Source organism: Myotis daubentonii, chromosome 1 (assembly GCF_963259705.1).
Source record: "Myotis daubentonii chromosome 1, mMyoDau2.1, whole genome shotgun sequence".
Lineage (NCBI taxonomy): Eukaryota > Metazoa > Chordata > Mammalia > Chiroptera > Vespertilionidae > Myotis > Myotis daubentonii.
Genome location: NC_081840.1, coordinates 49,317,530 through 49,342,755, shown reverse-complemented (window position 1 = coordinate 49,342,755; position 25,226 = coordinate 49,317,530). Strand labels below are relative to the sequence as shown.

The window sequence follows — 25,226 nt, the reverse complement described above, 5'->3', positions numbered from 1 at the left end:
GGGTACATAAGCTTTTGGACTCATACCTCATTCTAAAGTACAATTCCTAGACTTTACATTTTCTCTTGCATAGCCCTAAAGCTCTCTATGATTTATCTCTACGTATATTGAAAATCATTCAGATTTGCACAGCCTTTTTCTAATTGCAAGGCTTAAAGAGAAATTTATTGCTTGAGTTGCTGTGCACAAGGAGCCTACAGAGTAGGGTTTTATGCACCACTGTATCAGTACCTTGCATATAGTAAGCGCTCACTAATTGTTAATGAGTGGAATAGAAATGCTAGAGATGAAGCCAGCACCAGCACCCTGAGGGGCCCTGCCACCTCCTCACTAGGTCTTCTCAGCTCCTTATGCTCCAGAGTGCACAGGGGTGATGCCATACCTTCAAAGGGCAAAGGCTGTGCCCACATACAGGCTGGTTGCTGCACAACCACAGAATTGAGGAGATGGCCACGGGCCACACTTCCCACCTCATGACTATTTCTTAGCCCCTTCCTCAAGATTCGCTCAGGTCCCTCTCCCCACCCTCCTGTTCTCAGCTACCTACCCCTTCTCCGAAGCACCACACTGTTGATTCTGCATTTCATTTGGACCTTACTAAGTAGCCCCTTTTACATTCTGAGATGATAAGCTCCCAGAGTGCCATGCAGTGGCTCCCGGCCAGTAATGATGATGGTCTCAGTCCCTAACCCCAAGCAAGTGGCCCAGATGCTAAAGAAAGGAAGAAGAGTATTCATTCTCCTCCCTTGGCTGGAAAGAAGTATTTCTCTGGATTGGTATTTCCCTGGAGAGGCCTATGGGAACCCTGAACATCAGGTCTAGCCAAAAAGATAAAAAATTATAACCAAGCACAGAGTGGAAGCTGACTAAGGTCAGCCCAAAGCAGCAGGCAGTGAGGAGGGGCGCTCTGGCCCGGATAGAGTCAGGGAAGAGGTCTCAGAGGAGGAGACCTTGAGCCAAGTATTGAGAAACAGAGCAGGGAGGGTGGTCAGGCAGAGGGAACAGGCTGGAGAAAGGCATGTTTGTGACTTCGACTCTCAGATGAGCAGCCTCGAGGAGTCCCTGGGCGCTATATATATATATATATATATATATATATATATATATATATATATATGATACATTTATTACATATATATGTAATGTAATAAATTCATGCACTCAGTGCCTACATGGCATTCATACCTGGCAGACAGAAGACAGCCCCGGCCCAGAGAGAACATGCTAGACTATTAATATTCTACCAAAGTAACTTGATAAAGCAAAAACTTCTGTAATCTAGAGCCTGGTGCACATTGAATGTTGAATACACTTCATCTTTTATTATCTCAATGTACCGAGTAACTTAGATAAGTTTGCCCAACCTTGAACCTATACGAAATAAATTTTTGTACATCAACATGATCTACTAACAGTCTGCTAAAATATAAAATAATATCCTAGAATCAGACTGGCCTCGTTGAAATCTTTGGTTTGCTACTTACTAGTTGTATCTCCTTGGAAACGTTCTTAAAAGTTTCTAAAGCTTCATTCTTCCCATCTTTAAAAATGGGCCATTTACCTCCACAGGTCTGCTGAAAGGATCTGATGGTTAATGCATATTTGGGGTTTAGCATATGGTATGTGATCAATAAATTTTCACTTTTGTAAATATAAAAGAGTAAGAACACTAAATGACAACTTTTCAACTTACAAATCCCAGGTGGTTCTAAATCAGGTTTCCTGAGAAAAATGAGCTGGTGTTGTAGAATAAAGAAAGAGCGTGTTTGGCTACTGGATATGGAAAACACCAGGTCCTGAACTACCTGAAGTTTTAGGCACATCACTGCACCTCGCTGGCTCCCCACTCACTTTAGAATACGGCTTTGGTAGAGTTACTGCTGCATAGTCACAAGGCCCTGCCAGCCATAACATTCTGGAGTCAACCTCGAAGGCATCTGTGATGGCCAAGGTCAACACAGTACATTTTATAAACCACTATTACAGTACAGAGTGAAGGGACTGTTGGACACATCATGGAATTAGCCCTCTGTCTCCAGGGTGGGGAATTCCTGTGTACAGTTATGCAGTCACTTTCTGAGGGAAGGTATCAACTCACATGAAATCACTGGGAAGAACCACAGTTTCCACTTAAGAAGGTTGTCCAGATAATTTTAGGCTGTACCTTTTCAGCACCAATTGTGTGAAGAGCTCTTTATCTTTGCAATATCTGGGTTACCAAGGGCACATTTACATGGCCCATTCCTCCTGGATTGATATTCCATTGGTGAGCTACATCCCATTACTTGGCTATAGCCCAGTGCTCTCACATAGCTTAAAATCCTAGTGCAAACGTGAATGAGAGTCATCTGGGGAGCTTATTAAAAATGTAGACCCCTCCCCTCCAAACCGATGTTTCAGGTCGATTGGTGGAGCCCAGGGATGTGCCATTTTAATCTGATATTGGAGACTCATGTCTTGAAGACGACTCTCTGAGTTCATACTGGATAGTTTGGAGGAGACTCTACGGATGGCTGAGTGACCACCATTACCTGCACTGAGGCTTCTGTGCTTTCCTTGTTGCCAGGCAGCAAGAAAAACCTATGCACAATCCACCCGTCCCCTTTCCTAGCCCAGAGTGGAATTCTAGAATTTCTAAGATGCAAGTCCACTGGGAGTAATACACATTCCCCAGGTTCCCCACCCTAGTCCTTGTCCCCTCATACCAAAGGCTGCCTCTATGCCCTGAACTAGTTACTCACTCTTCCCAGTCTCCCACTACAGAGACTAAAAAAGAATCAGTGTTCTCAAGCGTGGAGAATGAGTCCTAAGCAACTGAGTAAACCATGTCGTTAAGGCTGCAGGATGTTTCACAAATTAACAGTAGTGTTATCATGCAAAGTATTATCACTCAGGTAAAAATGCCTGTGGTCGGACAAATAAATGCTGGGACAAGGATTTGACAACAGTGTTCTTATTTGGCACTCTACAGACCATGCTCAACATTCAGGCTGCCAAGTCTACGTTCACAGTCATGCCCTCCGTGATCTTACAGTCTTCATCCCATCTGATCTCAGCTTTCTAAATAAAGGGGATGAGGGTATGTGTTTGTTTGCCCTCATGTGGCACACCTCCAATCACTCAGCTGCTTAACCCCTCTCAGAACTGTCCTGGGCTTTGTCAGGTTGTTGCTAAGGTGTATCAGTTCAGCTGTAAATTGTATAATAAATGGTCAGAGACTTGCTTTTACTTTTTATCCCACAACTGTCCATGACTACATTCAGTTTCTGTCTCCCTCGAGGAACACAGCCGCATTTTGCATTTTGATCAGTCTTCAGAGAACTGCCTGCAGTGATTTATAAACCTGTTTGCTGGGTTATCACCTACTAGAGACCTGGTGCACGAAATTCATGTGTGTGTGTGTGTGGGGGGGGTGTCTCTCAGCCCGGCTTGCACCCTCTCCAATCTGGGACATCCCTCTCACAATCCGGGACCGCTGGCTCCTAACTGTTCACCTGCCTGCCAACCTGATCACCCCAACCACTCTGCCTGCCTGCCTGATCACCCCTAACCGCCTCTGCCTGCCAGCCTGATCATCCCTAACTGCTCCCCTGCTGTCCTGATCACCCCTAACTGTTTCCATGCCTGACTGATCGCCCCTAACCACCTCTGCCTGCTGGCCTGATCGCCCCTAACCACCTCTGCCTGCTGGCTTGATCTCCCCTAATTGCCCTCCCCTGCCGGCCTGATTGCCCCCAACTGTCTTTGCCTTGGCCCCCACCATCATGGCTTTGTCCAGAAGGATGTCTGGGTGTATGTCCAGAAGATGTCCAGTCTAATTAGCATATTACCCTTTTATTAGTATAGATAATTCTGGCTGCAATTGGAGGTATTTTTTCCATATGCTTTGTTCATACTGATGCTCTTCTGCCTCCTTTGAGCACACTTGCCCATGACATCTTAGTATTATGAAATATCCAGAAGTTTCACTCCACAGGATTGTATAAGTGTTCAACTGTATCAGCCTAAGCAATGTCTAAGGACCTGTATTGTTTGTAGTTCTACATTCAGAGAAATAACATTGTCTATCTACCCATTGTTTATCATCTCTAAGACAGTCTCCATCTGACACTGTTTCCTCTGATACCATGTTCATTAACAATTATGGTGAGAGGAAATACCTGGAAAAATTCACTTTGTCGATTATATTTATTTGCCAAATTCTCATGATATTTGTCAGTTGTTCCACATTCTCTGACATCTTAGACTTGACTTTGACCTCAGACTTTAATTGTGTCGTGGACCTAAATCTCCATAAGCAATGCAGAGTAAGTGGCTGGCTGCCCCATCGTCCTGTAAACCTGAGCCATCATTTACTCAAGGCAGACCATCCTGGGAAGATGGGATTACTCTGCCAACTTCAATTGCTTCAGTTCTTGGGAATAACAACAATAATGCATGGATCTATCTGTGCAGTCCTATCCTTTGGTTTAGCTCATTCAGCTTTAGATCTACAGCCCATCATCCAATAAAAGAGCAAAATTGTATTGGGCACACAAGCAGTTAAAAATTTTCCTCCATCGAGTAAGATGCAGAAACAAGTCCTCTTGAAAATACAAAGAGAAATTAGTCTAATAATGAAAAACCACTGAAAGCAATTTACATGCCATTCCCCTGACAGTATAAAACTCTTAATATGCTGTACATAATTCAGGGTTGGTCTTTTTCTGACTCCTCCCTTCTAATCATACATCTTTCTAGCAGCAATACTGACACCTGAATCTCCTTTTCTCAGTGTGTCAGGGAGATATGCTGTAGCAAATAGAGCTATGCATTGAATGGAGTTAATGGCTTGCATTGTTTATCCAATGGAAGGCCTCTGGTAATTTAAAAATAATGTTAATCAAGCAGTTGTGAAACCAAATATTCGCAGAATCCAACCACTTGTGTAAAGCCCAAATTTGTTGCTGTGTGCCTTTAAATAAACAAACTACGTAATTGCCACAAATAAAAGGGAACTTAAATGGTAAAACTATTATTTCCTTAGAAACTATGCAAACCAAGGAAAAAAGTTTTGAAAATATAATTGAGTGGAAGATATACTAAACGGGGAGCCATGGTACCCCAAAGGAGAGAAAAGCAAAAAGAAATTTCAGAAAGGATAACAAATTAGTTTAGCAAAGTCACAATGAGAGAGGGAAGGCAAAAATAAAGGCAAAGGATGCAGCGTCCAAGGAAAGAGGAAGGGGCGAGTGGAAACAGCTGGAATTGTTCAGCTGTGTCAACATTCGGCTGTTTCACAGATTGACTAGCAAAGTGTCATCTGAAACCAATTACATTCCCAAAACCCCACGGACCCAGTTCATAACATTGATTAATCCACAATGTGAAAAAGTCCCCAAGCAAAACTAGAACAGCTGTCAGCCCTTGGAGCTCAAAAAACAGCAATTGCTTAAGAAAAAAAGAAGAAGAAAAGCTCCTCTTGAAATTTTGGGGATTTTTCAGAAGGTATGCCTACTGAAAGAAAAGACAGATTTAAAACTGCTCCCACCCGGGTCTCTTTGAGAACTGACTATAATTAGAAAAATAGGGGTCATGTTTAAAAAAAACCCAAAGTCCATTCCACAAAGGCCTCCAAGTCTGAGATACCTTGTATCCTTCTGCTCCCTGCTGGGAGTAGCACTAGGCATTTCATTTTTTTAAAAAAGTATGTTTATTTTTTTCCTTCTCAAATGCTTTAACCTATCTCCTTTGCGCCAATTAAAATGTAGCTATATTTAATATACTCTCTAAAAATATATGTTTTAGTCCTTTTGTTACATTTCACAGACTAGAGACAAAGTCCTTTATTTGCGAACATTAACCTGTGCGTGAGTCAAACACACAAATGACCACCACACCCCTTTAATGTGACCACTACCTGGACAGGAGCCTGTAAAGCTGTTCACAAAGCTTTGGCCTTGCCCCGAAGCTACGCAGCCACAGGTCCTGCAGAGGAGACTGCAGGTCATACAAGTGGCCACGGGAGGCTCCTGAAGAAATCTCAATTCCGCCTGGCTGGCATGGCTCAGTGAGCGGCGACCTGTGAACCAGGAGGTCACAGTTCGATTCCCAATCAGGGCATATGCCCAGGTTGCGGGCTCAAACCCCATTATGGGGTGTGCAGGAGGCAGCCAATCAATGATTCTCTCTCATCATTGACTGAAATCGGTATATATATTTTAAATCTCAATTTCTGCAGATCCTGCCCTGAAATCTCCACAAGACTGCAGAGGTTGTAAGAGTCTTTCATCCTTTGAATGAATGTTTTCCACAGAAATAAAACATATACTTATTTATTTGTTCACTCACTTAGTAAACTCTGCATCAAACACAGGGTTTCAGCACTTTTGTATATGAGTAAACCAAAACTTAGAAAGGTTTAGTGACCTGCCTGGGGCCATGCAACTAGTAAGTGCTACAGTCTCTAGACTCAAGCCCAGGGCTACCTGATAGCTAATTCTGGGTCTTTCCAAAAATCCATTTTACTACATTATACTTACATAGATTTTCATAAGCTAGCTTGGGAGACCAAAAGCATGCAAAATATAGTTCCAATGGGGAAACACATTGCAAATTACCAAAAAAAAAAGTATAGAATCTGGACTTTAAGAACATAAGCTCTTTATACATTCAGATTCCACTGTGCTTTGCTCCTCCTGTAAATACCCCATTAGTAATCTAATGGTCTCCTCTGTTGAAATAACACCCTGTAACAAATTTTATAATATGCTGATGCTTTTCACCCAGAGACTTATGCTATTGGCTGGTGCCACTAACCAGTGTTACCAGGATCAGATTTTTTCTAATTCAAACCATTCAGAGAAATACAAACCTTGACTCCACTGCAGCATCCTTGGATTTGAAAAAGATTAGAAAGGAAAAGAAAAAAAATCACAACCCACAATGTACTGCATCAGGCAAATGAATCTAGGGTTATTCATTTTCAGATCTCAGAATTGAATGATCATTGTTAACGAGGGCAACAAGTTATTTCAGATATTAAAAAATACTAAATACAGTTCTCCAAACAGTAACAACATCTTTAGAGCTTTGCAACAGGAAGCATGTGCCCTGAGTTCTGAAGGATGTGAAAAGGGAGTGGGGGGCAGGACACGCAGAAACAGAGCAATAAGAAACAATTAGCCTCTAGACAGATTCTGTGCTTCTCTCTACTGTTTTCCCCCCTACAGAATATGTGTAATTATTGTGTTTTTTTAAATGTTCATGATGTCACAGATAAAGAACACCAATTGCTCCCAACAGAACTCTAACTACAGTACATGTTTATAAGAGCAAATTACTGTTTATACATGGACAGGGTTGTAAATGAGGGGAAGAACATTGCAAATTATATGTTACTGAATGAAAGCCAAAACATTTCCATTTCTTTCCTTTTTATGAAAATATATCATTACCTGCATCATGCCCCCTTCTCTCAGTCCCCTCAGTGGACACTGGCATTGATACGCCTACAAGAAATACAACAGTAAGTTCATATTTTCATGTTATGATTTTAGAACATGGGATAACATCCAAAGTGATGGGTGAAAGCGCATCACTCACATTTTCATATTTCAATCTACTCTAAGAATCATTAGAGCAGAAAGACTATAACTTAAGTGTTGAATAGGGATATCATTTGTCCTAAGAGCTACTCAATTCTATGACCTTCAAATAAATCTATACTGAAAGGTGTACCATTGAACAACAACAAAAAAGTTGAACCTTAAAAGAACCCAAATGAAGTTTTGTATAAGATGGGGTCTTTGTACATTTGGATTAACATAAATTTGACCATAAGCTACATTATTTTTACTTTCATATAAACAATTCTTATTTTATAAAGCCTACCTGTACTCCCAGATAATAATGGAGTACCAAGGTTAGATAGATAGATAGATAGATAGATAGATAGATAGATAGATAGAGCTATCAGGCTATCATATGGCCCTAAGGAGGATTGAAAGATCACACTAATAGTATCTTTCTCATGGGTTTTAATATTGTTTTGAGGATTAAATGAGTTAGTACATCTTAAGCACAGGACAGGGCATGGACCCTAGGAAAAGTATTGGAATAATGTTAAGTGTTCAAAGTCAGTGTTTCCATTCCATTGGGGTTCCAGGGGAAGTAAGTTCCAGGAATTTAAATCTGGGAAGTCCCAAGATGGTTTGGAGCAAATAACGGCTTTTATAAAGGTGTGGCTTCCTATCCATTTCTCACCTCCATCAAATGCATCTTTTCTTAATTGGCTGCAGAAAAGAAGTGGAGCGAGGTAGGCAGTGCATGGCTCTCTGACTACACCTGGCAAAGGCCTGGAATGGCCCCCTTTCCCTTGCTTCTTTCTGTGCTGTCCATGGCTCCTTTGAGCAGCTTGTGGAGAGTCATATGTTAAAGAGCCTCTGTTGATTGTAAGGCAAGGAAGAGGGCAGTGAGCAGGTGTACTGTTTGTGACAACAAGCTTCCTTACTGCTCCTGTTTTATTTAAAACCAAGACAATAATGAGCCTGTGGGTTTATTAACAGCTTACAACCACATAGACTCCATCAGGGTGGGAATGAGTATTAAAGGTTGTCTAGGCCCACTCCCTCAGCACTATCACTCACTGCTCAGTGGCGCAAGGTTCTCCTGTGTCCTGACCTGCCTCGCAAAAGTACCACTGCTTATATTGCTGGGCTTGACTTGCCTCTACCCGAGGGACTCAATGATATTGGCCTAGTGGATTTGTGGAGAGAGTCGAGAAAACACAGAACAGAAATTATCAGGTATCTGACAATTTGTCAGGTATCTGATGTAAAATACAGTCAATATTAAATAGGAAATGAGCATGTTGCCTCCCCAAGCTACTTCCTTCGTTGATACAATTATGCTTCACCCATCTTCAGATGAGGGACAAGTAATCTATGGTAGGCATACTTTAAAAGGAAAACCGTTGGCATTTTCTGGAGTTACTGAAATGTTCCCTACCCCAAATGCCAAACTGCTAAATTTCAAAAGGTATTCCCTGGTATCAGACTCATTGTTTTCCAGAATATCACGTAGTCCCTCAATGACTTTATTTCTTACCACCAAAGCTCTGTCTTAGCACTCATAACTGAGGTTCCAGTGGCTTCCTGTTCTAGAACAAGGCCACCTACAGAACAGAGCCTAGGTACAGATTCGCAAGGGTGTGCTTGCTATGATCACGAGGGGCAAAGGGTCCCAGGGCCCCCCACCTCCCAGCACACTTTGATCTCACTTCTCCTTGGGAACTCATGTAAAGACATACCTGAGCCTTAGCTGCTCTGCTGAATGCATTTACACTACCATTTTCCTGCAAACCTAACAGGAACAAGACTGGAGAATGACAGCAGTGATGTCCATTAGGAAAGCTACTGGAGAAATTAAAACTATCCACTAGTCCTACTAGTCGGCAGAGGATCTGAATAGACATTTTTCTAAAGAAACATACAGATGGCCAAAAGGTACACAAAAAGATGCTTAAGATTACCAATCATCAGGAAAATGCAAATCAAAACCACAATGAACTATCGCTTCACACCTCTTAGAATGGCTATTACAAAAAAGACAAGAGCTAAGATATGTTGGCGAGGGTGTGATAGAAAGGGAACCCTTGTGCACTGGTGCCGTCAGCATAGAAAACAGTGTGGAAGTGGCTCAAAAAATTAAAAATAAAAGTACCATATGATCCAGCAATTCTACTTCTGGATATTTATCTGAAGAAAATAAAAACACTAACTCAAAAAGATAGATGTACCTCCACGTTCAATGCAGCATTATTTACTATAACTAAAATATGGAAACAACTTAAGTTTCCATTGATAGATAAATGGATAAAGAAAATGTGGTACACAGAAATAATGGAATATTATTCAGCCATAAAAAAGAAGGAAATCTTGCCATTTACAACAACATGGATGGACCTTGAGGGCATTAGACTAAGTGAAATAAGTCAGAGAGAGAAAGATAAACACTGTATGAGCTCACTTACATGTGGACTCTAAAACAAACAAAAAGAAAAACCAAGCTCATAGATACAGAGCATAGACTGGTGGTTGCCAGAGGCATGGGGTGGGGAGGTAGAGGGTAGGGTGGGGTGGCATGAGGGGTGGGTGAAATGGGTAAAAGGACTCAAAGGTAGAAACTTCCAGTTATAAAATAAGTCCTGGGGATGGAATGTACAGCATGGCAACAATAGTTAATATACTGTATTGTATATTTGAAAGATGCTAAGAGAGTAGATCTTAAAAGTTCTCATCACAAGAAAAATATGTGTAACAATGTATGGTAATAGATGTTAACTAGACTTAGTGTGGTGATCGCTCTACAATGTATACAGATATGGAATCATTATGTTGTACACCCGAAACTAATACATGTTATATGTCAATTATACCTCAATTTAAAAATTTACAACATGAGAAATAGTGATCCAATTTAAGTCATTATGTGTGTCAGGGACACAATAAATTAAAGTATTTCTGATGGCTGTTTGGAGAAACTTTAAAAAATATATTCACAAGCCATCCATAAAAAAACTTACATAATTTAAAAAATATAGCCCTGGCTGGCTTAGCTCAGTACTTAGAGTGTCCACCCGTGGATTGCAGGGTCTCAGGTTCGATTCCTGGTCAAGGGCCCATATCTCAGTTGCCAGTTTAAACACCATCCCTGGTTGGGGCACATGTGGAGGCAACCAATTGCTGTGTCTCTCTCACATCAATGTTTCTCACTCTCTCTCCTCCCCCCTCCTCCCTCCCTTCCACTCTGTCTGAAAGTCAATGGAAAAAAAAATATCCTCAGGTGATAATTTAAAAAAATAAAAAATACATACATTGAGCAATTGAGTACCAACTTTATACCAGACCCTGCCCTGAAGCAGCCCAAGGCCCACTGAGTGATTCAGACATGGAAACAGGCAGGGTGCATGGGCAATCTTTCCGTTACTCCAGAAAGAAATCATTGTTTCAAAACTAACCCACAGGTAGCACATCTGCAAATAGGTCCAAAGACATTCTAGGGCAGAAGCTTTGTCCTGTGGCCTGAAATTGATTCTGATATTAAAATGCCTATAAGGAAAAACCATGTCTGCCAATTCTTTATAATTTATCAAAATCACCTTCCCCAATTTATCTCCATCCCCAGAGAAAGGGATAAAAGTTCTTACTGTTTACTGTACTCTTCAGGGAAGGTGAGTAAAGGTGGCAGACACCTGGAAAGGTTTCCCCCTGTTCTAAGCCCCACCCCCTTTGCCTCAGTGAGGTTTCAGTCTTGGCGGCCAGGCTGGGGGCTGACACAAACTCACAGCAAAGCCACGGGCTATTCTAAAATGTCCAGGGCAACACAGTTACATCTGTCTGACAGCAGAGGCTACGACTATTAAGTTCTTTGAGACCAACAGTAAATGGAACTGCTAGGTATTTCTCTTGGTCTAGGGAGTGACAAAATTACTGACCCACAAAGGTGCCGTGAGCTGAGAATGTTTGGGAGCCTTAGGAATATGGGAGGAGGACCTCTCTCCATCAGATCTCGGTGTCCTCAGCAGCAGGCTTAAGAGTGCCCCTACCCTTCATCCTTGAAGGGAGCTGCTAAGGGAGACTTAATAGTTGTTTGTCACTGTGTGACATGTCACATTGGGTTTAGGAAGAAGCAATGGACCTGCCAAACCGCAGTGAGAGAAAGGATGCCCCTAAAGCATGTATGTGCTCAGTAAATGTGAGTAGTAGCAGTGAGTGGGAGGGGGATGGTTGTGATGATTATCTCTAGCCAGACTTAGTTGACTTAAAAAAAAATGTAATCTGTCTGAACCTGTTCTTTTCTCCTTTTTAACCCAAGAACAGATCTTTGCAAGGAGCCATGGAGCTGGACAAAGTTGAGTTCGTCAGTCTGAGTTACAATACATATCTAAAGAAGCATGACAAACTCAGGTCTTATCCATGGCACCCAGGGCTGCCAGATGTGTCTGCTCAGAATCCTAAAGTCCCATTGGATAGACATAAAATAGATATGGGTGTCTCTAGCCAGCAGCCATGTTCATTATTGGTGAGTGTTCACATAGTACCTCCAGACAAGTAGAAATCGGAACCCGGGCAGCAATGAGCAGAGCAGGAGTTAGGACACCATGGGGAGGGCTCTCGGGATCTCACTCAGGAAGGTTGGGGTGGAGGACAGGCTCCAGGCCTCGCAGGTGGCAGAGCACCACAGTTTAAGCAGAAGCGCAGTGTGGGGACCAGGCCCATATGCAGAGACTTGGGTGGCTACAGTTTATAAGCTGGGGGTGGGAGAGGGCAGGCAAAACACACTTCAGGTAACACTTAGTAGTAGGACTAGGGCTTCTGATGTGCTGCCAGGTTATGCCAAAAGATGTGGCATCCCCAGCATTTTAGACCTAGCAGATCCACCCATTCAACAGGCCCCACTGGCTTGTGAAAGTAAGTAGCAAACACCAGCCCCATTGGAAGCATTCATCCATAAGACCGCTCCCCTATCCCCCCACTTTGTTTCAATGGGTGCTTCATCCTATTGATGACTCTCATTCATATTTCCTTTTGACCTCACACTATCTTCCGTTCTTCCCACTCCCTTGGAATTGCCTCAGCAACCAAGCTGAGCTGGCTTGCTACTCACCCTGCTGGGGAGCCCCATCCCGGCCCAACAGGCAGGAAAGAGCCAACCCTGCCAATGAGGGTCTTTAGGACCTGTCACTAGTCATGGCATTGAGGGACAGGAGAAAGGAAATACTAAAGTCATACGAAACTGCACACCGATAAATCATTAGTATTTTAGAGTGTTTGCTTGGCTAATGAGGGAGGAGGGAACCTTTCTCATCCTCTCCCAGGGTTTGTACTACAGGGAAGGAGGATTTCTGCCTGACAGAGTACAGAGTTTGAGCATTCTCCTATTTGAGGGGAGTCTTGCGGGGGTTGCCTCAGACTTGCATTTCTACCCTCCACTCCTTGCTAGCTCTCCCAAGAGAGGGGCTGCCCAATGTGCTAGGTTGGAGGCTGGCCATCACTGGGCCATAATCACAAGGGGCAGAGTGGCTGTCCTCTTATGCAGCCTTCTAGGCTCACCTCCCTCTCTTATTCAGGTGTCTGTACTGGGCAGACCCAACTCAGGTTCCTGCCTTTGTGTGGTCATCACACGCTAACCTTGGTCATGCCTGAGGATCCAGCTGGTCATATCTGATTGGGCACCTGGACACAGAGTGTGGCCACAAGGTGGAGATGGGAGGCTCATTTGGGCTGATGTGATTCAGCCCTGTGTTCTACTTCCCCTTACCAGAGCAGCCCTGCCAGGTATGCACAGTATGTAAATGCATCAGGTTAATAAATTAACCAAGTACTTTGTCCCTATTGAGCTGGAGGGGCACCTTCACCCAGGAACAAGTTTGAGCAGAACGTCCTGTGAAACAGCTAGGGCACATACAATTAACTCCATTTTTGAGATGGGGGAGCTCAGGTCCATCTGAGTTTAGTGAGGTTAATGGATTTTCCCAGAGTCCCAGAGCTATTGGACAGCTGTGCCTTGACCCGAGTCTCCTACGACTGAACCTCCCCTCACTGCACCACAGCTGCTTGGTTTTGAGCATGAATCAGTGCCCTTCTCTGCCTCAACAAGTACACTCAGTGGAGAAGGAAGAAGATATTCTCTTCAAAGCAAGCATGGTCCAACATTACACCCACATGGTCTTGTGAAACTTGAGTTGCCAGGGAACCCCAAAAGCATCCAAAAGAGGCAGCTGGGAGGCTATGTCAAAGGTGTCCTCACCTCAAGGAGGCTCAGCCCCCTTTCCTCTAGTCTCACTCACACCCAAGGTCTCCTCTTCAGAAGAAAGTCATGCACATGCATCAGAATCCCCTGAATGCTTACTGATGCCTGGAGTGCTGGCTCTCACCCCCAGAGTTTTGAGTGTAGGGCCAAAGATGTGCATTTCTAACACATTCCCAAGAGGTCTGCTGCTGGTGGTTCAGGAACCACCTTGGACGACCACTGGCATGTGCTTTCTTTCTCTCCACACAACAGATACTTACTGGGAAACATCGAGAAGGGCGCCAGCTGATGATCTAAACAGAAAGAGGGAAGCCACTTGTCTACAGCTCTGTTTTAGATCCCATGTGGTGTAAGTTAGATTAAAGACCCTGCCTCTAAAGATAGATGTAAGTCATGTAGACATGCCTAGAAAGATGAGACTGCCATATCCCAATTACAATAAATCTGCCCAGAATAAAACAAAGGGCTGACAATGGAGATGGCCAGCTTTCTTGGGAAGATTCAGAAGTTGGTGCTTTCTGATTTTCAGGGCTGCAGTCATCATGCCCTGGACAGCTGTGCCGCTGTTTCAACTGTGTTTAATCACAATCCTAATGTCAGATTGAGCTACTCTGACCTAATGGCATGTGAGTCCTTGACCACCATTGAGCTGCTCTGCCAAGAGGCAGGCTGCAGAGGCGGTGACAGGAGTGGGTTTCAATGCGAGGGACTCGCGGCATCAAAGATCTGCGAACTGTTCAGCTACACAGAGGAATCATCCGAATAATGATCATTTTTCACTCTACCCCCTCCCTTGCTCATTCGAAGAAAGAGCCCTTAATTGCTTCTTGAACTACACACAAGTGGGCCGTTGACTGCGACTGTAATTCAGCACGGAGAAGCCAGGAAAACTCTGAAGCAGATTTTGTTGAGGCAATGTCTTCAACGGAGAAAACACGACAGCAGAATCAGCAGGCACCGGGTACTGCTAAGTAGAATGAAATTGTCTTAAAGAACAGCTTGGGATACCGTCAGCAGTTGAAGTAATCTTTAATTGCAGATGACACCAGGTGTGATCAGGGGGCTATGATTTTTACATGGGGAGGGTGTGGGAGGGAAAAGGGAGAGAGAGCGAATGAGTAGACATCTTTTCAGAAGACTATCACATTAGGGATGATGTAGCAGACTTAGATTCAGATTCCTAATGAAGAAGACACTGTGTAAGGAAACCAAAGAATTCTGCATTCAGTTCTTTGCTATTTTTCATCTTCCTACATCCACGTCTCAGATATGACATTACATCTTGAGAAGTGGCAATCATTTCCTTCAGTCTAGACTGCACATACCGAGACAGGGTTATGGACGAGATGAGGCAGAAACTGGTTGCCCACACTGCCCAGTCCACAAGCCTTTCTGGGCAAAGTCAAGGCCACCTCCATAGAGTCCTTCGTTGAAGGGATGAGAAAACAGTTGTCTACAACTGAGAGCCGACTGCCAACTACATGTCTGCTGTAGATCTTTCTCTCCATGTTTATCTAAGAATGCAGACCTTCTGAGGAAATCTTTTCAAAGACCTGCCCTCTCACCTCTCTCTGCTGTTAAGTCCCTGAAATACAAGTAAATGCCCAGCACTTCTCTGAAGCCTCCCACCCACTCCATGTGGAAGAATCTCTTCGAGTGCCTTTTGCACAACCCTACTCAGCAGCTCTTCCATGAATGCATCTCCCTTGCTGACTACTATCCTCCACATGGTGGCTAAGTCACATTCTCAAAAACACGGAACTGCAACCTTGTTTGCAAAGCAAGCCTCAGTGGACAGAGCAAGCCCTCTTGTCCTGGGAAGAGCCTGATACTTCCTAGTGGAGCAACCACTGCATAATAAGAAAAGGAGATGATGATAATTAGCATCTATTGAGTACTTGTTTTGTGCCAATCCATACTAAGGGCTTTAAACAGCTTCTCTCATTCAATCCCAACAATAACCCATTTCACAGAGAAGAAAACCGATGCACAGATAATACCAGTAAATGAATTACGGATGTCACAGCGGCAGTGGTGCACTCATGATTTGAACCCACATCTCCCTGAGTGCAGTGTCCAAGCTCACACTGTATTCAAGGCCAGAAACCATGCCACAACCAGGGCACATCCCACGCTGGGACAATTTGAAGCAGATTGTGGGTTTTCATCTATCTCACAGAAGCAATGTCTGCATGGTGGACAATGAGCTGTTGTTCTTCGTGTGCTATTTCAAAACTTACAAACTCTAAAAGGTGAGCTGTTTTAGCCTCACTTAAGCAAGAAAACCCGGAGCTGGCCTGACTGAATAACTGGCCTATGCTTCCACAGGTGATAGGTGCAGGCTTCCCACGCTGCCCTCTCATCCAAGATCCCCTTATTAACCAATTCCAAACTTATTATCGTGTTCCCTCTAATAGTAAAAAAAAAAAAATACCAACTCAAATTCAGACTATTCTAAGACCATACCTTTGAAGAAGCTATATACTCTGAGCAGCAGAAATGGTGCTACCAATTCATTTAGATGCTGCCTTCAAATTCTCATATAAAAGGTACTCACTTTTAAAAAAGTGATAAAATTGAAATTTATTAATAGAGCAGTTAAAGAGATGTGAGTGACTTATTTCATTACCAGGTCTTAGGTGCAGTGTTATATTATTCCTCTAATTTATAAAACTTTCCTATGGCATAGCCTGACTCTATTTCCCTGGAACGAGTTATGCTCTCTCCATCTCCAGCATCATCATCCCATTTGTATAACTAAATGTCATACAAGGATTTCAAGGGTCTCTTAGGAATAGCTAAATTTCTCATACATCAACTAGTTCATCGTTTGCTCAGTCACCTACTCAGTTTCAGAAGAACTATTTAAAAATGCCTAAGTCCAAAGGTCACTGTTGAGTTTCTTCTACATTTGTAAGAAGGATGGGAAGGAAACACAAGACAGAGCCCCACTTCCGTTCGCAAGTATTTATGGAGAAGGTATAATGTGTCTACTCTGTGGTGGGCATGGCAGGGCTACCTAAAGAGTAACCCCAATCCTCAGCCTCAAAGAGCTGGCAGGGTCTTGGGAAAGGGAGCCACTCAAACAACACAAAGCTAAGTATCAGGTGCCCATTTGGCCTGGCCACCTCAGCACGGTGATGCTGACGAGCTCATGTTCTGAACCCGATCTCTTCTGGAACCTGGCTCTGTTGCTTTATTTACTGTGCAACTGTGAACATGTTATTTAACCTCCTGAGGACTCAGTTTCCATTACTGTAAATCGAGACAACAGTATTTATAATACGGTGGGAAGGAGTTAGCAAATCTTGTATGTAAGGAGTCTAGCTTGTGACCAACATGTTCCAAGGACTACGAAAGCCAAGGAGAGAACACAGTTGAGGAGGTGGAAGCTGGCTCACCCTCCACGTGGCAGGCAGCTCAGGAAGCCCTTACTTATACAGAGCTTCGCGCTCTTACTTCTCCAGGATGTTGCTTGGTTGCACCTTCCCTAGCTCTGAACCCCATGCACATTTCACGTGGTTAACCTCTATTCGTCCTTCAGCCTAACCTGAACCCCCATTCCCATTTCTCCCTGAAACTCCCACTCCATCACAAGAATGATGCCTCATCCCATATGCTCTCAAAGCACCTAAGCTCACCTGTATCTCGGAACCTGCCACTCGCCTCTGAGAGTCCTATTTGCTTGCCGACACCCCCTACCAGAGTGTCAGAAACTGGAAGGCGGGACCATGTGCCAGTGCTCTCTCCCCAGCTCCATAACAATAATGGATGGCAGCAGGTGGTCAGGAACCATTTGTGCAGAGGATGAATGAATGAGCGCAAATAGATACCATGTCCAAACCTGCACAAGTCCATCCTAATAAAAGTACGTGGCTCAAATGTGGCATCAAATTCTGCTGTCCCGGCTTGCGCCTGGTGTCATTAAATCTCTGGACAAGAAGTAGAGATGGTTGCGGTGTCACTTGGAGGCCTTTCAAGCACAACATCAGCTGCCTGACCTGCACACGGTGGGTACAGAGCACATTAGGAGGCTTTACCGGCCGACTCTTGACCAGGTCGCCGTTGCTAGGTATAGGTGTGAATGGAGATGTGATTCGCATGTGTATTCCAGCATCTGGCATAAACACATGTGGAAAGAATTCGAGTTGGTCAACTGTTAGTAACAGTATCTCCTTGCTCTCCTGGGAGCTGTCTCAGATTTTGGCTTCATCCCTGCCCCTGCATAAAGAGCTGGGATGGGACTGCAGCTTCTAGAATTACAACCATTTTGTCAACTTGTCATTTGACTCACTGTCTGGCTGGTGTCTCTCCCTCTGGGTCCGGAGACATTTTGCACAGGAAGAAAGCAATAAAGTGAACAGTCGCAGGGCTGCTGAATTCTCCCATCTTCAAAGGGCCTTGCTCTGTCCCACAGCACATACATATTTCGGGGAGGCACCATGGAGAGTCTCACATCTGTTCCCTCCTGCACTGCTGGGAATCAAAGCTTCGATCCCCGCGAGACGCTTTCTGAAGGCCGGAGGGCACTGAGCCATCTTAGCCTCACTCCCTTGGCGAGCTTCCCTGCCTACATGAAAATACCTGAAAAGGCTAACTTTGTCTGTTCCTTATTGCCTTAAAAATAACAGTACTCTTAACCTTTAGGGATTTATATTTGGAAAAGGGAAATGAACTAGATACAGCTTTATAAAAAGGCAGGAGGGTGAGTCATTTTTTAAAACTTATTTATAAGTTTGGAACCCAAAATATATATATTTGCAGATACTAAATGTGAACTGATCTCCTTAATTACTTCTTAGTGTACTTAGTATACTTTTCTTTGGTTATATTTTAGTTTTCAAATAAAACCAAGTGGAATCTGTAGCAGGTGCTAAAAGCCAACTTGATTAATAGAGTAACCAAGATTTACAATCAGTAATTAGTTAGAACTAGCCCTGAGAATAATAACTAGAACTCTGGAAAATTGGGAGACAAAAGATCCATATTTAGATGGCGGCTTTACCACTCCCCTCCCTAATCACTTCCATATTGTGGGGCTCCCACATAGGGCTTCGCAGGCTGGCTGTGACGATCAAATGTACAACGGTTTGGTAAAGGGCTAAGTTTTGTAGGAACTCAGATCTTTCTAGTTCCTCATTAGGACTGAAGGTCAAATGGCAATGGAGTTGCTCTCTCGGGGAAAAAGGTACACCTGCATATTTTAAAGTCATACTTATAAATAAATCTCCATCAATTATTTCTTTATCTTTCTTTAGGATCCTAAGAAAAGAGGTAGAATTCAAATAGCTGACTTGATCAGTTTAATACTGAGCCCAAGAATCAAAAAAGTGTTGTCATTAGAAGAAACTTAGGAAGCATCTAATTCTTTTTTAATTGGATTTATTGGGGTGACATGGGTTAATAAAATTATACAGGTTTCAAGTGTACGATTCTATAATGCATCATCGGTATAATGTATTGTTTGTTTACCACCCCACCTCAAGTCTCCTTCCATCACCATTTATCCCTTCTATGCCTTTCCTACCTTCCCACCCCCTTTCCTTCTGGCAATCAACATACTGGTGCCTGTGACTTTTTTTGTTGTTATTGTTGTTGTTTTAAGAAAGCATCTAATTCTAATGCAATCTCCTCATTTGGCTGATGAGGAAAGGGAGGAGGAAGGAGCTGAATGAATCCTCCCCAAGCCCCTCCCCCCCAAGACAGAGAACCACAGAACCAGGTTTGGACTGAAGGGCTCCTGACCTCTTGGGCGCTCAGAATCTTCAGTGCTCCATGCTAAACAAAACCTTTTTGCCCAGCTTTCCACTGGAAGCCAGCATCTGAGACCACACAGTGTCCCTTTTTAAAAGGTGTGGCATTGCTGAGAAAGCTGTGTCTGGTGGCTGAGGGTAGTGCCTGACCGGTCACCACAGGACCCGATCTCTGTCCCTCCCCAGTAGGCAGACAGGGCTGATGTTCCTTCCCTGAGGCCCAACGGGACTTCCCTCTCCACCCCGCTCCCAGCGTCTGAATGGGCCATCAGCTTTACTAACGGTGACCATGTTATTAAAATTCCAGGCAGCATCCAGAGGGGAAGGTCAAGATCAAGTTCCCCAATCAAAGCCATGCACTCCCATGGACCTTCTGGGATAGGGTAATTAATTTCTTAGCCTCTCCAAATCAGAGGCTGGAAATCTATGTCCAAAAACCCAACCTATTTCACAAAATCCTTTGGTGCAGGAAAAGCCCAATTTAAACAGACCCAAATAACTCAGAACACACTGTTGTCGACACATCTGTTGCAGTGTTTGCTCATCTGGAGAAGGATTCTGTAGTGCTCTAGGGCTTATGGGAAACTCAGAAAAGGCAAAAAAAGATCCCTCAGCCCCACCTCCCCCACCTCTCCCTCTTCCTCCTGCCTTGTGGGGATTGCTCCTCTCCAGGAAGTAAACTAGAGTCAACCTCACTGTGCAGGACAAAGAGAAAACGGGAGTACACAGACTCTCTTGATCATCAAGTCCTCCGAAAGCATGAAGAAGAATGGAGAAAGAAGGCCAAAAGAGTAATTTCTGTTTGGTTCAAAGTGATAGTAAGAGCACAGGCAAATACCCTAAGCCACCCCTGCATGGGAAGCCAGGGCTGTGCCCACCCCTCCTGGTATAACCCATAGGTGAAGCCCTGTGAAGCCTGGGACTTAGCTAGGTAGGAGTGGGCAAAAGGCTCTCCAGCAGGGAGAGGGGTCTCTTCCACCAGCCAGCAGGGGGAGGCACAGGGGGATGAAGGGAGCTCGCTCACCTTAGACCAGGGATGGCGAACCTATGACACACGTGTCAGAGGTGACATGCGAACTCATTTTTTTTGGTTGATTTTTCTTTGTTAAATGGCATTTAAATATACAAAATAAATATCAAAAATATAAATCTTTATTTTACTATGGTTGCAAATATCAAAAAAATTCTATATGTGACATGGCACCAGAGTTAAGTTAGGGTTTTTCAAAATGCTGACATGCCGAGCTCAAAAGGTTTGCCATCACTGCTTTAGACCTTCCAGGCCACTCCTCTCACTTGAACTTTCTGCCTAGGCTCTCAGTGAAGGCAGACAAATTATTTCCTCTGTTTCAGAGAGCTCCGGTCTATTAAGCTCTCTCAGGGTTCACTGGAAAAGCACAAGGTTCTCCCAGACTCCATTAACCATGTCTGTGAGAGCCCATTGGGCTGGACATTCACCCAGCATGGCAAGAAAAAGCCTTCTAGGTACCAAACAAGGGGGACCCAGAGTCAAAATGGGGGAAGCAAGTTCCACAGCCCTTCTTGGGAAAAGCAATCCACTAACTTGCTGAGGTCTTGTGTCAAGTCCAAGGATCATCACAGGAGATAGATAATGTATTTGACCTTTTCAAGAGGTGCCTAGATATTGGGAAATATCTGTCACTTTCCTTGGGACTTGCTGTATCTTTTTCAGTGTGTGTGTGTGTGTGTGTGTGTGTGTGTCTCACTTTCTAAATTTCAAGTCTTCCATTGCCAGTTTGAGTTCTCTTGGCAGAACCTGCAAGTGTTCTCAGTAACAGATGCCTGGAGGAGAAGGATGCTAGCTCTGAAACAGAGCAATGCGCAGAGTTGGGAAAGCAGCTGCTCCACTCTAGTCACTGTGTATACAACTTCCCCCAAAGTGTTTGGGAAACAGATCACTCTGGAGCCCATACCACCTATTCAGCATGCAGGCCCTTTTAGTTCCACTTATCCTTGCTTCCCTATGCTGTTTGTTTTCTGCCATGAGTTTCAGCAATCTGTGTTGTGTGTGCACACACGTGTGAGTGTGTGTGCATGTGTGCGTTTCTCTCTCCAGACTAACTGAATTATTCCCAAGTGACTCTTAATCCTCAACAGTAATTCCCAGTGATTGTACTGACATGATGGTAGGGGGGTGCCTATTCTCCTCCCACCCCTCTTTGTTCCCTCCCACTTTATTGCTAAGCTCAGCCAAGGATGTTCTAGGGAGTTGTTTATTTAAAAGAGGAAGTTCAGCAGCAGCGTCACCTGCTTTTAAATGGAGAGAGGCTGCCCAGGGTAGGAGGAGAGCTCACAGTCACAAACTTCCATTTTTCTTCTAACCCCAGTACCTCTCCACCATGGCCTGCATGGTGGTGGGCAGACATTGGTCCCAAGTTGTCAATCTTTTCAATGCCCTTGGCCTCCCTGCAATCCACCTAGATGGGCACTGTCACTGAAGAGAGCTCTAGACCAGCTGTTTCATGGTGGGCAAGTTACCTGCCCTCAATTTCCACAACCCTAAAAATGGACTTGACAGATCTTCCCGGTTAGTGACTCAAACAGTGCTTCTCAAACTTTGCTATGCACAATAATCATCTAGAGACATCGTTAAAACTGTTGTTAAAAGATCTTGTTATAAGATTTCTGGGCCTGGCCTGGCCTGTGAGGAGTGGTTGAGCATCAACCTATGAACCAGGAGATCAGGGTACATGCCTGGGGCTTGATCTCCAGTAGTGGGCATGCAGGAGGCAGCCGATTAATGATTTTCTCTCATCATCAATGTTCTCTATCTCTCCCCCTCTCCCTTCCTCTCTGAAATGAATAAAACTATATTAAAAATAATTTAGGTGACTTAAAAAAATGATTCCTGGGCCCACCAGCAAAGATTCTCGTTTAACAGGCTGGCCATAAGCCTGAGAATGTGCATTTCTAACATCCTCCCTGGTGATGTTGATGCTGCAAGTCTGAGGACCACACTTTGAAAATCACAGGTCCATTGTGTCTACCATCTCAAATATTCCACTGCTCTATCCCTGAACTCAGTGGCTTAAGAGAAGTCGGAAATATTTGGTCTTGGTCTTATGAAAATTTCCACAATGGGCTGCAAAGGCCACAGGCCTCTCCCACACTTGCAGTTTTTCTCTTGTCCCCAATTCCTGCTCAGTCATTTGCAAAGATAAGCAGCAAAGACAGGGGTAAGGAGTGCTGCTGGCTTAACTTCAAGCTGTCAGCAGTTGCTACACCTGTGAGGGCAGCTTGGAAACCATTTGAAATTACAAGATGGAAACAACCTGAAATAGCAAAGAAGGAATAAGAATAGATTATATAGGCTCCACTTGCCTCGGTTGTTATCCTGGGTCATATTTTTGCAAACTGCATAAGTCACCTGGAACAGTGCAATGCAAATTTGGTGGTCTCATGCACTGTTTGGAGAGGCATAAAAAAATAACTCCAAAGCAATAGAAAAAGAAGTATTATAAGGTAAACTCTCAGATATTTACCTTGCTCCGAGCTCTATAATCCTTTTTAAACTGCAAAACCAGACACCTTTCTGCTGTTCAGCAACCTGACCTTCACCTATGAGATCTCTGCAAATTCCTGCATATGTCCATTCTCCCGGAGTTGAGGGGTCCTGTCTGAGACAGAGAAAGCCTGGGCTGGTGATGCTGGGATTATGGCTAAGAAGGAATTCTGGTTCTAAGCTCCTTCTTTTCAGATGCCTAAATGTTTCTGCCCATCTGAAAGCCTACTTATTCAAATGCAACAGAGCTCATGCTGAGACGGAATTTTAAAAGTGAATTTAGAGAAAATAATTCGGAGTACTGTCACTAGACCTGTGTGTTTCTCAAATCCTTTCCTTTCCGAAATTTTTTGCTGCAGTAAGCCAGTTACTAGAAATGTATTGTATGCATTAGGTTAACTAAAATCAAATAAATATTAAAAATCACTGCACTAAGATAAAGAAGAATATTTTTTACTTAAAATATTATACTTTAACTTAAAATTTGATCTGACCACTTTAGAAATTATCAAATGGAATAGGAGCCAGATAAGAGGTCCATTCCCCAAAAAGTCTAAAAACATTTTATGTTCTAAATTTCCCAATAGCTGTTTGAAAAATCTGCATTTGTTTCAATCGGGGGTTATCCCACTGCGTATTTTTGTAAATGGAGTTTTACTGGAACATGTCCACTCTCATCTGCTAGCGCATTGTCTACTGTCACTCTGCTACAATGGCAGAGTGGAGTAGTCACTACAGAGAGCATATGGCCCACAAAGCCTACAATATTTACCGAAAAATTCTGCCAAGCCCTGGTTTAAATAACAGGGAGGAAATAATGGCAGCAATTTAAACCTTGAGAAGGGACACATAACATGCAGACGCCAATCAATTACCTTCTAAATTAATTACAACCTGTTGGATCAAAAACACTCTCTGCCGATATCAGGATCCATTCGTTTTTTCTGGCTCTCAGTAATGTCTCCAAATGTAAAGTAATAACGCTTTGAAATTTACTCAGCTGTTCAACAAACTTTTGAAAGCCTATTCTATCCAGAGTGCTAAAATCAATCTAAGTACTGAAAATTTATACGTACGCCATTATCCACCAAAACAACAACACTAAAGCAGAGCCACACTAATCACAAATTTCTGCATGTGATTTGAGTCCTATAAAAAACAACATATGAGGAAGGGGGCAAATTGGGTGTTTAGAAGCCATAAGTCTGCAGTTGGCAGATTAAATGCCATCTTAGATAATCACATCTGATTGTCACTAACGTTAATATATGTCAGTAACAGGCGAGCGCTGCACACCAGAGGTTAGCTTTACTGCTCATATGCAGATGTTTGCAATACTGAATCTCTGCCATAACCCTGTGGGAATGGCATTTTTTATGTGTTCTGTAGTGAATTTATGGCCAGGGAGCCATAAATGTTATAGTTCTTCAAACCTTTTGCTTGTGGAGATTGTCACAGTGCCTGAAAAGTAGAAAGGCACAGATGTCTCCTATTAGCAGGCCATTTCCAGACCCGTTCAAGGATATAGGCTATGCCACCTCCTGACGTGCAGGTGATCTGGACTACCCATGCGCTCTGAGTGAAATCTCCCACGGTTAGTTTGGTTCAGATCTGCAGAGAGATTACAGGGCCTCTGTGTGCCAGGCGCTGGGCTAGTGGCCCTGAGATGAGGCCCTTGAACTCAAGGCATTCACATATTGGCCGGGTGAGAGGCCACACACAGTATGACATGGAGAATGTTAGCACAGGGCTGACAGAGTGCCCAGGAGCTCTGAATAGACAAGAGCAGGGGCAAAGCCAAGAGCGCAGAGAAGAGTGCTTGCAGGAGGTCCTGCCTGAACTAAAGCTTGAAAGATCAGCAGAAGGAACAGAAGCAGAGGAAGTTCTGTGTGTGTATGTGTGTGTGTGTGTGTGTAGCTCGTACAAGGTAAGAACATGAACAAAGCCACAGTTACAAGAAACAGGATGGTTTCCTCCCAGAATGTCCATGACATTTGCTAATAGTGTGGCATACAGTGGCTGGGGCTGGTGGGACACACTGAGGAAAGAGAATGGGCCTGGGAGTGAGACACACTTTGGTTCAAGTTGTAGCTTCATCATCTACTAGCTGTGTGACCTTGAGTAGCATCCAGAATCTCCGTAATCTTTAGAGTCTT

At 43.6% G+C, this 25,226-nt stretch overlaps 1 protein-coding gene across 1 annotated transcript in view; it reads right to left on the bottom strand.

The window, feature by feature from the left end:
- The window catches only part of RORA (RAR related orphan receptor A), a 734,689-nt gene that overhangs the window by 561,030 nt on the left and 148,433 nt on the right, over nucleotides 1-25,226 (bottom strand). Inside the window, exon 2 of the mRNA XM_059699570.1 lies at nucleotides 7,437-7,490. Coding sequence (XP_059555553.1) covers nucleotides 7,437-7,490 — 54 coding nt within the window. The remainder of the gene's footprint in view (nucleotides 1-7,436; nucleotides 7,491-25,226) is intronic.